At 42.9% G+C, this 14,066-nt stretch overlaps 1 protein-coding gene across 1 annotated transcript; it reads right to left on the bottom strand.

Moving 5' to 3' along the window:
- Positions 1-226: 226 nt before the first annotated feature.
- Positions 227-9,138, bottom strand: LOC101611728 (early activation antigen CD69-like). Its single transcript, XM_004668699.2, has 5 exons — positions 9,075-9,138; positions 4,522-4,644; positions 2,971-3,170; positions 2,361-2,464; positions 227-475 (listed from the first exon to the last, which is right to left on the bottom strand). Exons 1-5 carry the CDS (start codon positions 9,136-9,138, stop codon positions 367-369), a joined length of 600 nt encoding a protein of 199 aa, XP_004668756.1. The 3' UTR covers positions 227-366.
- Positions 9,139-14,066: the final 4,928 nt, after the last annotated feature.

Genomic DNA, 14,066 nt, shown 5'->3' with positions numbered 1-14,066 from the left:
ACCATCAGAGTTCCTTCCCATAGTGCAAGTGTATGAAGGGCGCTTACTGTTGAAGTCGCTCAACAATAAATAGCAACTCTAAAGTTCTGCATTTAAAATATAAAGTGCATCCAAGAGGTTTTATAGTTACTCTTGCTAGCCTTGGACGTGACTGTCAGTCAGCTGTGACATTTTTAGTTCATATCATTTTTCCTGGAATTTCCCATGCATTCCATAGTCCTACATGGAAGATTTTCAGGCTGATGATGCAAAGTTGGATCATGAAGTCTTTAGGGACTTTTCCTTTTTTTTAGCCTAAAGAGCAGCATCCATTCACATAACTTTGGTTGCGCAGTACAATGTCCGTGAAAGCAATATGTTCTCGTGTTATCTGGAGGGCTTGCTGCAGATCCAGTGTAATTTCTTCTCACACTGAGCACTGTTCACGTCTGTATTGTTCAGAAACGCACACTTCTCAGATTCTGTCCAATTGAGCCTGTAAAGCCACCAAGCAAACCAAAATTATCTTCAGTGCATTGTTTCCACTCAGGTGAGTGAGCAGAGACCTTACGGTGATCTTGCTTTTCTGTTTCTTTCCTTACAAAGATGCCTACCAGTTAAGACATAATCTGACCGGTAAAGACACCAGAGAGCAGGCGAGGGAAATGGCTTATAGAGAACAAACGCAGAGCTATAAGTACAAAGTATACATTTATTTTCAGTTGTCATGTAACGAGAGGCATGATTCCTCATTTTTAAAAAAATATTTTATTTTTATTTATTTATTTATTTATTTATTTATTTATTTATTTATTTGACAGAAAAAGAGAGAAAGAGAGAGAAAAAAGTGGGCACACCAGGGCCTCCAGCTACTGCAAACAGATTCCAGACACGTGTGTCCCCTTGTGCATGTGGCTAACATGGGTCCTGGGGAATCGAACCTGGGTCCTTTGGCTTTGCAGGCAAATGCTTCAACCTCTGAGCCATGCCTCCAGCCCTTCATAATTTTTAAGATGGCAGATACTTTAAGAAACACTTTAGGCCAGGCGTGGCGGTGCATGCCTTTAATCCCAGCACTCGGGAGGCAGAGGTAGGAGGATCGCCGTGAATTCGAGGCCAGCCTGAGAGTACATAGTGAATTCCAGGTCAGCCTGGGCTAGAGTGAGACTCTGCCTCAAAAAAAAAAAAAAAAAAAAAAGAAAGAAAGAAAGAAAGAAAGAAAGAAAGAAAGAAAGAAAGACTTCAGAAGTTGCAAGAGATCAGCTACCATGCATACTAGCGTTTTAGGGCTGTGGCTCCTATTCCCTGTCTGTAGATACAGGCATTGAGTGTGAAACCAAATGTCAATGTCAGTTTTGTATTAGTAATTATCAAGAAAGCAAAATATTTATTTAGTTTTGGCTTTTCGGTTGGCAAAGATCAGTGTCAAGTTTACATGACGGCCTTCAAAACCTTAAATACGCCGGGGCTGTAAGTAAGGACGTCAGGCTCACTATCTTTACTGCTGGGGAAGGTTTCTTAAGTTCACAGGGACTTCTAACTAGTTGCTGTAAATACTGTTTTGTCTTAATTCCTGAGGGAATGGGAACTGGAAAAGAGAAATAGGAAAATATGTTTCAATAATCATCTCATCCATGATCATCAGATGTGTGCTTGGAAAACTTTCCCAAGGACAGTCACTCACACTAAAATGAGTTATAAATAAATCCTAAGTGGGCAAAACAAAAGCTCATACTAAAGAGTGTTTTAATGATTCCAAGGAGCATGCACAGCCAAGAAAACAGAGCTGTGACCAGGAGGAAAAGCAAGGACTTAAAGAGAAAAGAAAGCAGGGCTGGAGAGAAGCCTAAGGACCTCGGTTCGAGGCTCGATTCCCCAGGACCCACGTTAGCCAGATGCACAAGGGGGCGCACGCATCTGGGGTTCGTTTGCAGTGGCTGGAGGCCCTGGCATGCCTATTCTCTCTCTCTCTCTGCCTCTTTCTCTGTCTGTGACTTTCAAATAAATAAATAAAACTAGGGCTGGAGAGATGGCTTAGCGGTTAAGCGCTTGCCTGTGAAGCCTAAGGACACTGGTTCAAGGCTCGGTTCCCCAGGTCCCACGTTAGCCAGATGCACAAGGGGGCGCACACATCTGGAGTTCGTTTGCAGAGGCTGGAAGCCCTGGCGCGCCCATTCTCTCTCTCCCTCTATCTGTCTTTCTGTGTCTGTCGCTCTCAAATAAATAAATAAATAAATAAATAAATAAATAAATAAATAAATAAATTAAATAAAACTAAACAAAAAAAATTTTTAAAAAGAGGAAAGAAAGCAGGCAGGGGGCATTTTCCTGAGCCCTTAGCTGCCAGCAGCGGGGAGGACGGAGGGTTTCCTGGGACTTACCAGGTGTGGTATTCTTTGCCATTTGACCATTTCCACATCCTTCCAGCTGCATTTTGTAGCCCAATCCAGTGATCACTTCTGCCAGCATATCGCTTGAGAAAGATCTTAGGGAACAATGAAGTTATGGTATAGATGTGACCACATATCACAGCTGAGCATGTTATTTCTGTACAGGGTCAGCTCCTTTGAAGTCCTGACCTATGAAACTAAGCTATCAAATTACACGTAGGAGACTAAACTGAATTTTCACTGTGACGTCAGGTTGCTCACACAGCTCTCTGTGACCACATTGTCCTACCTGTGAGATAGGTGCCTGAGTTTTCATTTAGAAAGGACTACAGAGAAACTACTGATGAGCTAAATAAAATAGCAATATTTGGGGGCTGGAGAGATGGCTTAGCAGTTAAGGCACTTGTCTGAGAGACCTAAGGACCCAGGTTCGATTCTCCAGGTCCCACGTAAGCCAGATGCACACAGTGGCACATGCGTCTGGAGTTCGTTTGCAGTGGCTAGAGGCCTTGGTGTGCCCATTCTCTCTCTGCCCCCCTCCTTCTCTCTATCTCAAATAAATAAAAAATAGCAGTATTTTATAAACATTTATGAATCTTACCATGTCCTTTTCAGAATCGATCACAGCAAGAGTAGCACCATGTTTGGAACAAGAGTTTTGGGCCAAGGTCCAACTATTTGTGGTAGTGGAAAACAGATAGCATTTCCTTCGGTGTGCGACCCAGTCGTCTGAGCAGGAGGACGCATGGACATCTGATGACATGGAGAACTTAGGCTGGTCTGGACAATTGTACTGACCCACTGCGAACAGGAAGGTGCTTGCTTTAGTGACAAAAGAGATGAAATCCTTTCTGCTTGTAAGTCAATAGATTATGAAGTACTGTGTTTCTTGGTTGCAGGATGAAATGTCTCATCAGCGTCACGAGCAAACCAATGCTCACCAGAGTAGTCTTTAGTTTTCCTAATCACCACTGGAGGGGTTATAAACCTAGGGACACATCCTTTTGGTCATAATACCATAAAATGGCAAAAAATAAAAAGTAGAGAAATTCTAAAACCAGCCTTTGCATTAGAAAAGACAGCATATATTCTAAATTCCAAGTAAGGCTTTGGTTCTAAATGTACACTTGCAAGGATTTGAAGATATAGCACTAGGTTGGGGGATAAGGAAAGAGGTAGTAATTTTCATATAGAATTCAAACTACAGCCAGATTGGTGGCTTGGGATATTTCATAAAACTGTACCCCTTTGGGCTGGAGGGATGACTTAGTAGTTAAGGCGTTTGCCTGCAAAGCCAAAGGACCCAGGTTCGATCCTCCAGGACCCATGTTTGCCAGATGCACAAGGAGGTGCATGCATCTGGAGTTCTTTTGCAGTGGCTGAAGGCCCTGATGTGTTCTCTCTCTCTCTTTCTCTCTCCCAATTTCTCTGTCATAATATATAAATAAATAAAAATAAAATATTTAAAAAACTGTACCCTTTCTTTTTTTTGGTTTTTTTTTTTTTTTTCGAGGTAGGGTCTCACTCTGGTCCAGGCTGACCTGGAATTAATTCTGTCATCTCAGGGTGGCCTTGAACTCATGGCAATCCTCCTACCTCTGCCTCCCGAGTGCTGGGATTAAAGGCGTGCGCCACCACGCCCAGCTTGTACCCTTTCTTATTTGTAATGCAGTATGCATTGAACAAGGTGTCATGCTGACTCTGAAGGTTCTAACTGTCATCATAATAATCCTGAACTTTTATAGATTGAGATAAAAGACAAAAGATGGGCCACTTTTGATTAATCTATAGGTTTGATAATGTTCCATCTGCAAATAAAGAATGAAAAGTCCACTGTTTTCTAGTTAAATGATTGTTTATGTTGAATGTAAATTCTTCTCTTGAGAAATGGAAATCTGCTCTACACCATTTTCTCCTATAGTATTCTATAAATCAGAACACTTGCATATTTGCAGAATTTTTTTTTGCAGTAACCATTCAAGGAGCATAGGTTGCATTTTGTTCTGATTAGAAAATTGTCCATATATGTCACATGAGATGTTCCAAAAATCAACCTGATTTTACTAGACTATGCCAACACCTGTCGATTTTAGTCAGGTGTGAATGTTTGGTACCAGGAGGCTTTGAGAGGATTCCTAATGGATTGACCCACCTAACAAGGCCACGAGAGCGATGATTAACGTCGTGATGAGGAACACGGTCAGGACGGCACAAGGAATAGGAACTCGAAGTGACCCTTCGTGATGTGTTTCAAACTGGAAGCCAGAATCGTGCCCTGGGAAGAGACAGAGCTGGTTGTGAATTCGGGATGGCTGTTAGCAGAGCACTTGATACTATTTGATTCTTAAGATTTAAAACTAGTAATATAGTTTCTCATATGTGAAATGGAAAAGGTAATTCCAATAAAAAAAACTCAAAAGAAGAGTTAATTCTAACAAATTTGCAGCCAAATTTGGAAAATTTCTTGTTGACTAGAAATGAAACAAATCAAGCGAATAATGGGAACCAAAGATATCTCCTCAATATGTGTACATGGTAAATTTGTGCATATTTTAATAGACATAATGGGTTGAAAATTCACATCTGTGAAAATTTTAACTATATCATTATTGTTTTAATTACAATGCAACATTCAATAAACAACCAATTGCCACAGAAGACACAAAAAGTTATACTATACATGGTCACTGAGCTTTCCTGCAGTTACTTCAAGAAACATGATGTGTGTGTGTGTGTGTGTGTGTGTGTGTGTGTGTGTGTGTGTAGTCTGTCACATACACATGTGGCTAATGCAATAAAATATTATATTTATACATAAGTATCTAAAAGTACAATGAAGTCTGGAAAGATGGCACAGCAATACAAAGTAGAATGAATAAAATTTTAAAATCTTGATTATACATTTCCACAAAGTTAGTGCAGATGTAGAATAATTAGAATTTTTGATATGTTATTAGTAGGAGAGTGAACCGGAAGAATACTGTGGAAAATACTTCTTATAAAGTTAAGTATGCATCTAGTTATTCTTTTGCTCATATATGTGTGTGTATATATGCATATATGAAAACATGTATCTAAGAGAAAAGAAACATGTTCTCAAAATTCCCCTTAAAGAACCTTCATACACTTGTTATTAAAACAAAGTCTTAGAAATAATGCAAATATCTACCAGCATGATAATGAATAAAATTATGGTATATTCATGAAAAGGAAGCCAAAGGACCCTGGATTGATTCCCCAGGACCCATGTTATCCAGATGCACAAAGGGACATGCCTAGAGTTCGTTTACAGTGGCTGGAGGCCCTGGTGCACCCATTTTCTCTCTCTCTTTTTCTCCCTCTCCCTCTCTCTTTTTCTCTGTCAAATAAATAAATAAATAAATATAAAAGATAAACTGGTGCATATAACAACAATGATGAAGCTAAAACAATAACAATGAACAAAAAAATATAGTCACCAAAGATTGTACAATATATATTTGCATTTAGATGGCATTTCCAAGTAACCAAAATAGACTGTGGTGAAAATATATATCAGCATTTAAATTTGTGTGTGTGGGAGTGATTAACTGGAATGGGACCCAGCAGAATTTTCTGGATTGATGGCAATATTCAAACTTTGATGGGAATTGCAGTTATACAATTGTCATAATTCATCCTTGGACACATATAATCTGTGTAGCATTGCACGTAAATTAATGCCACAGTTAAAAATGATGTTTGAATGGACTGTGAGATGTTTGAATTTTCCAACAGATGCTAACATAATAAAGGAATCATTATGGAACATATACTAAGCAGAATTACTTTTTTTCATTTTCCTTCTGTATAAAAGTAAACAAAGTCAACAAAGTCTGAATTAACTTTCATATGAAATATTTCTGTGAAAGAGTTTGGAATAGGTAGAGGAATATTTGTTCTAGCATATAAGTAAATAACTGATAAGGAGAGAACATAACTTTGTGATTCAGAGTTTAGACTTTATTTTTTATAGGGACTTTAGAAAATCATGATTAAAAAATACTGCCTCGAGGAATCCCCTTGCATGTTTTTACACTCCCTGTTATGATTACATATTATATTCATGAAAACAAAAGTGTGAAATGGCTGCTAGAATGATATTATAACCAACGATAGAAGATTCTCCAGTGGCATTAAGGAAGGTTAAGGCAAAAGGATTGAGAGCTTAAGTCCAGGCTCTGTCTCTGTCTCTCTCTCTCTCTCACATACACAGTCTCCAAATACTTTTATAATTATAAAAATACTTTTCATAGATATAAAAATGACTTTTTCTAACAAAGTGTGTCTATGTAGAATCTATGTTGAAGTGTGTTATTTTTTTCCTTAAAACATGTCTGCAACCATGAACCAGGAGGAGAGGACCTGAAATTTACCATGCGTCATTACCACGTTACCATCCTGTCAGGGGCTCCTTCCCACAGGGTGGATCTGCATGCAGAGTTGGTTAAGAGAAGCCTTGACATTGACGTCAGACATGACCTACGCCCCCTGTCTCTCAAAGCCATTCTTCCTCTTGGGCCCATATACACGTATCACACCAGAAGTGGCTTTGAGTGGGTTGTGTTTCAAGTTCAGGGAAGCCTTCGGGGGTCTGGTTTCGTTTCTCACCCAGGGACAGGCACAACCACGGCTTCCACTGAGCGGGACAGGAACTCTGGCCCCTCAGCGAACAGAACCACAGGCTAGCCACGCTCCGACCTCAGAGCTAGCTCAGTGCTTGGTCTGCCCAGCGGGTGCAGTGAGGAGAGGACTGTCACATGACCCTTCCTTTCCATTAGTGAGGGCTCTTGCTAAGCCCAGTTTGACTGATCACCTAGGTAACAAAACAGCCTCCACCCTGCCCACCCACCTGCCCTCCCCCAGCACACTTTTAGATCTTGTTCATTCATGGAGAAATTGCAAACAGATCCACCTATTCAACTCTCACTTTATCACCCAACAGAGGTGCCCCACGGTGGTTCACGCCACTAACGCTGTCACAGTGGAGCATAAAAATTCGGCAGAATATAAACTTATCAAACTGCCCAGTGAGCACTTCTCTTAATGTGCATACCCTTATATTAACACTACTGTCACTTTGGGTAGAGAATCTTCTCTTTTCAGATGGCAGTGACCTTGGGACGACTCAGAAGGTATCATAGTGCTGGAAAGAAGTGACTGGAGTGCTCAGTAACATCTTGATCACACCTTCCAAGGCTCAGGGTCTAATGCGGAGGTGGTGGAAAGAATGTAAGAGCCAAAGGAAGGGTAGGACTCCTTACAACGTGCTCCCTCCAGACATAAAATGGCCTGATATCCATGGTCTCACAGTGACTGCCACTACCTACACATGACCATCACAAGAGGAGGAAAAGATCATGACATCAAAATAAAAGAGACTGATTGAGATGGGGAGGGGATATGATGGAGAGTGGAGTTTCAAAGGGGAAAGTGGGGGAAGGGAGTGTACTACCATGGGATATTTTTTATAATCATGGAAAATGTTAATAAAAATTGAGAGGAAAAAAAAAAAGAAACAAATTTGACAGTATATACGGTGATGTCACACAAAGCTAAGAATTTCTGCATTAAGCCATGCTTTCAACCCCGCTGTTAGTTGAGTAGTATTACTATTAGCGTTTTTTATTTCCCTGATTAATTAAAGATACCTAAAAGTGTATGTCTATTTATACTCTTTATCCACACTTGACTTTGTGTTTGCAAATGAAAGACAGGTGTGTCACAGAAGCTTTTTTGTTTTCAGACGGTAAGTCAATCCAGTAGACATGCCCTCAGAAAATAAGGTCTTTCCCCTGAGACTGTCTTTGGCTGAGCTCTGCTAACACTTTCCTTTATAAGGATATTCAAATAAATTCTCATTTCCTGAGGGCCACTTATTGATTCGAGATGAACAGAGAAAATGAACAAAGTATCAAGAAAGCCTTATAGAAACATTCTAGAAACATGACCGACAAATTCTGGTTAACAGGGAAAGAACGCATTTGTGCAAAGAACAGGTGAGTGGAAGAGAGGGCAGTGTACAAGGTGACCAAGTTTTGATTAAAACCAAAAGAAAGGAAGAAAAAGGTCTAGTTCTCACAGAACTTGAAGCCAGCCATTGGAAGAGTGAGGTCAAAGGATGAAATGGAAGGGAACCCACACAGAAGGCCCAAGTAGGAGAGCGCACGGTATAGAAATGTTCCTACATTCTCCCAGTCCATTACCACAGGACACTGTGACGTCCAGATGCTCTTACAGCTGCTCGCTCCACTTGCAGGGATGAGAAGAGTGATTTGGAGCATATTGGATGGGAAATCGGGAACAGAGTTTGTTTTGAGTTCCTCCTGGGTTATGCACAGGTGGGTATAGATAAAAGATACAGGGCAGATGGGCTGGGTCAGAAAAGTTTCTATTTACATCTTTAAAAAAAATGAGATAACAAAAGGTAATTCAATAGAAATGATCTTCAGGATCTTCTGAGATCCAGCCACATGGCTTTCTGTAAGTCAGGTTGTGTTTCTCCTCATAGCTAAGGAGATGTTGACCTCTGCCCAGCCTCTTTTTCCTGTGACTCACTGAGACGTGGGACCTTACCAAGTCCTCCCAAGGCTCTCTTTCCTAGCGATGATATGTGCACGCATGTATGTATGCATGTATATAACACGCACAATAGTTCCAGAAGATGAGAAATCAGATGGGACTTACTTTTCTGCCCTCTCTCTAGGTGCACAGAGCTGCTCTCAGTGACGGTATAGTCTTCAGAAGTCATCTCTCTTCTCAAGAGTCCTTGGCAACTTTCAACCCAGGTCAGTCGGCGGTGTGTCTGTTCAATGTCTGTCTGTCCGAGGCATCTCCGCATTTATATTCCGTTAGCTTGTCTCCACCCCCTGCCTCTTACGCCTCCTGCTGCCTGGTCGCCCCACAGGCTAGTTCTCTTTAGTTCCTGCTCCCGTGGCCCAGACACTTCACCATGTTGTGGTGAGCTGTGGGTTTTCCCGGCTGTCTGAAATGTGCTTTCTCACTACGGCCACAACACGAAAAGATTTTTCCCAGAGTTGCCCTTAATCCTTCCTGATTTTTTTTCTTTTAGAAAACACAAATAATTTAGGAGATAGCATAAACTGAGTAAGGAGTTAAAGGCTAGCGATTTTGATCCTAACATGGAAGTAATCTAGAAGCAACTTGGTAATGTGTCCCTGGAGTCCTAATGCATACATTTCTTTTTTTCTTTTTGGTTTTTCGAGGTAGGGTCTCGCTCTAGTCCAGGCTGACCTGGAATTCACTGTGGAGTCTCAGGGTGGCCTCGAACTCACGGCGATCCTCCTACCTCTGCCTCCTGAGACCTGGGATTAAAGGTGTGAGCCACCATGCCCGGCTTGCATTCATTTCTTTATACACTTAGCTACCAGTATTTGTTAAATATCTATCGTTGAATGAGAATTTTAAAATCTTAATTCCCATGGATTCGCTCCAGCCTGGAGAAGTTTTTGTCTGGGGAGTTTTGAATTTCAGAGGTGTGGCATTCTCTCCAACCACCCCCCCCACCACAGCCAGCACTCCTCTTTCAAGAACCATTTAGCTTTTCTAATGCAGGAAATCAAAAGCTGTGGTCAGAAACTTCCGCGCCACGTTCTAAAATTGTCATCTGTTTCGTTGGTGCCTGCTTGTTTTCCTGTCACCCTTTACTGTCATTTAGACTGTTTTTATCTCACCTCAGTAATGTTTTACTCCGTTTCCCCTTGTCCCCTAGGTAATCCTGCTCGGGCATTTGAAGTATGAGAGCTATTAAAAATACATTGCCATGGTACTGACCTCATCCACGAGTCACTGAGCTCCACGCAGAGCCAGTGCAGATATATCTGTGTGTGCTGATTCAGGTAAGGCGGCTCCATCCCACTCTGGGCCAGATCTGAAAATCTCAATGTCATGATCACTCCTGTTTGTAGAAAAAATGCTTAGCAAAAATTTGTAGTACAGGTATGGAGAAGTCATGGGGGCCACTAGGTGCATTTCTCCACCCAAGACATGTAGAGGCATGTGTTGGTACAGAAGCATCTCTGTGTTTCCAGAATCTTCCTTACAAAGTAGCCGGAATGATGGTTTGTAAGCAGGTCACATCTTTCTGTAAGATGTTCAGGTTACCAAAGGTTTACTACAAAGATGTCCTAAGATCCAGATTTCCTTATAGCTAAGAAGGAGTAGCACACCATACAGCCCTGGCTATCTTACCTGTTGTTTGTCCACTAGGTGTAGCCCACTATAACATTAACCTTGCTTTTCTGTAAAAATGTCCAGCACAGCACCACTGTTCTTTAAAATATTTTTTATTTTTATTCATTTATTGGAGAGTAGAAGAAGCAAAGAAAGAGAGAGAGAGGGAGAGAGAGAGAGAGAGAATGGGTGTGTCAGGGCCTCCACCCACTGCAAATGAACTCCAGACAATTGTGCCACCTTGTGCATCTGGCTTATGTGAGCTCTAGGGGATCGGACCTGTGGCTTTGTAGGAAAGTGCCTTAACCACTAAGCAATCCAACCAGCCCACCTAGAGTGTCTTTCATGTTTCTTCTAAAAGGGTCTTCTTTCATCTCCTTACATGTCTTGCTTTCCCACAATTAATCAGTTAGCTTAATATCAAGTACAATAGAGAAAGTCCAGATATAAGGAGCACATTCCCACATTAATACCAAGGACAGCATTCATTTTACTAATGCCTGGTAAATGGGCTGAAGTTTCATAGATATTACTGAAAAAAGAAAAAAGCAAAAAACAAAACCAAAAATCAATGCAGAGGAACTTATCCAGCCAGCCTTCCTATACTGTATGATAAATAAGTGGTCATAATGCATTGAACAGTTCATACCCAAAGTTTCATACACACCTTCATGTTTGTACAGCACTTTAACTTATCTGCAATTCCTACAACTGTTCAAAGAATGAGTCAGTGACTAAAACACTGGTGGGTCGGGAGATGGGTCAGTGGGGAAAGTGATTACCTCGCAAGTATGAGGGCGCAGGTTCAGATTCTCAGAGCCCATCAAAGGGCCAGGCGTCATGGTACACGCCTGTAATCCCAGCACTGCCTAGCAGAGATGAGGAACCCTTAGTGCTTTCTGGCTAGCTAGGCTGGCTGACTTAGTAAGCTCTAGATTCAGCAAAAGACCGTGGTTTAATAAATAAGGTAGAGAATGACTGGAAAAGGTGTCCAGCCTCTGACACACACACACACACACACACACACACACACGCACAGACACACTACCACCACCATCATTAACAACAACTACTGATTTAAGGCTCCGTTGAGTAATGTGGTGCCTCAAGCTAACTGGTTAAACTTTTTTTGTTCATTTTTATTTATTTATTTGAGAGTGACAGACAGAGAAAGAGGCAGATAGAGAGAGAATGGGTGCGCCAGGGCTTCCAGCCACTGCAAACGAACTCCAGACATGTGCGCCCCCTGGTGCATCTGGCTAACGTGGGTCCTGGGGAGTTGAGCCTTGAAACGGCGTCCTTAGGCTTCACAGGCAAGCGCTTAACCGCTAAGCCATCTCTCCAGCCCTAACTGGTTAAATTTATGTACACTGTAAAGACATCTATTACTTTACTCCCCCCATGACTGTTATAAGTTGGTACTTAAATAAATCTTTTAAAGGAAAAATTCACCTCTGAGGAGTTTTGACCCAAAAGTTCAACAAGATTAAGGAAGTAGCCCATAATTTCAGCCACAAAGGCGATGCACAGTGTCTAAGTCACTACGATCAGCGTGAAGAACGACGAGGCTTCATCTATATGTGTTATAGGCGTGCTAAAAGTTCATTTCATGATTTTAAAATCACAGACTCGGAAGATGGCTCAGCTCTACGAGCACTTGCCACACAAGCATGAGGGCCTAAAGGGCCTGATTCTCCCTCAGCTCAATTTCCCAGCACCTATGGAAACGTCTGGGAAGAGTCACTCAGGCCCCGTAACCCCGCTCCTTACGGGGATCCGAGACCAGGGAACTTCCGATGCCTGACGGAAAACCGCAGCTTTGGATTCCGTGGGAATCTCCTTGTCAAGGGACACACAAATGAGTGACAGGGACACCGGGCATTCTTCTCTGTGCCTTCAAGGGGGTGCTCTGTGCCAACAGCCACCAGCTGCTGGTGCCTCCATGTGCCTTCAGACCTGCTGAAATGAAGCAGGTGCAATGGGTTTAGAATCCGCGCCCTTCCTGCCGAAGCTTGAACGCGTGATCGTCATTGCTTCTGTCTTAGAGTGAACTCATCTCCTGCCTGCCGTGAGTGTCATGTCTGTTTCACTCTTTCTTTTTGTTTCAGGAATCTTGGGTGGGGGGGGAATGCTCACCATGGGGCTTGCAGTCAAGGAGCCCCTTCAGGAGCTGCGGCCATGGCCATCTGCGTAAGGCTGGGCCCTGCCGGGGGAGGAGAGCAGATGGGACCTGATTGGAGTCAAGAGGGATCGCGGTGGAGCAACATCGCAGAAACACACCAGGCCCTTCTTCGGAGGCATCAGTGTGCCCGTGGGTGCCAGCCTGGCTCTGCGTGTTCTGTGGGGATGGGCGTGGGGTAGCACAACTTTCTCTTTAACTGACTCAGTGCTCAACTGTGACTGCTTAGAGCGTGTTCACTTGTCATCACACACGAGACCAGACGTCACACTGCATGTGTGGGCACGCCCTCGTCTTTATAGCTGTAGGTATCTGCCGTCACACCCTTATTGCCTTTCCTGAGTAGACTGTCAGCTGCTTGAGGGCAGGGGCCCCGTCTGATTTGTCCCTCCGCGTCTCTACTATCAGTTAAGGCAAACGGATCCTGGGATATCTCGATGTATGCTTACTGAATGAATTAGTGATGAATAGGAACTCATGAAAAAACATGTAGAAACCCCTAAAAAATCCCAAACGTGAAGCACGACTTGGGAATTCTGCAGGATTTTGCAAGAGAGAAGTGCGTGAGTAGACTTCCAAGGGACGGCAAGGGTGAAGCTGGGCGGGACAGCTTCTGTTGGGAGCCTGCTGCTGTCGATCCACAGCATATTTAAAGTCTTCCCAGGCTGTGGGTGACACAGACAGAAAGGACATGGCTTTCTGTGTCGGATACTTTGGTCTTGTGTCTTTCCCACACACGACGTAGGACTTTTCAACAACCGATTAACATGGAAATCGTCCTCCGCTGTCTACTTTTACTAATCGTGTCCTTTGTCTGCGGGCGACTCCCAGAATTACTGGGACACAAGGCAGGGAGGGTCTTCTCGGGCTCATGGGGACCGTCCTCCATGGCGGGAGAAGCGTGGCAGTGGGACAGCGAGGTGGCCGGTCACCTTGGCCTGCGGGAGGAAGGAGTGGGGAGGTGAAGGCTGGGTGCTCAGCTCACTTTCTCCTTTTCAGTCACTTTGGGACCTCAGCCACGAAATTGTGCCACCCACTTCAAGAGGGTGGGTCTTCCCGCCTCAGCTAAACCTCTCTGGCAACACTTGCACAGACACACCCAGAGGGTGGCTTCCTAGGTGACAGTAATGTTTTCACTGAGGTGTGACCATCACAACAAACGTGTGAATTCTGGTTTCCCTGGCTAGGACACTAACTGCCTTTGAAACTGGGATATTCCAGGACAGTTAGGCAGCCAAACATTATGAAAAAGCAGGTGTATGCATGCTTGTATACATATATATTTGCTATGTATAAAATATTATATA

The sequence above is a fragment of the Jaculus jaculus genome, chromosome 23 (genome assembly GCF_020740685.1).
Source record: "Jaculus jaculus isolate mJacJac1 chromosome 23, mJacJac1.mat.Y.cur, whole genome shotgun sequence".
NCBI lineage: Eukaryota > Metazoa > Chordata > Mammalia > Rodentia > Dipodidae > Jaculus > Jaculus jaculus.
Note: the sequence above shows the minus strand (reverse complement) of the source record. Positions and strands in the feature narration are given on the sequence as shown.

Excerpts from the sequence above, each read along its gene's own strand:
- LOC101611728 (XM_004668699.2), bottom strand. The coding sequence starts at position 9,138 with ATGACTTCTGAAGACTATACCGTCACTGAGAGCAGCTCTGTGCACCTA. Across the intron at positions 2,465-2,970 it reads TCGATTCTGAAAAGGACATG|ATCTTTCTCAAGCGATATGC; the intron begins GTAAGATTCATA and ends TTGTTCCCTAAG. Across the intron at positions 476-2,360 it reads GGCAAAGAATACCACACCTG|GCTCAATTGGACAGAATCTG; the intron begins GTAAGTCCCAGG and ends GTGGCTTTACAG.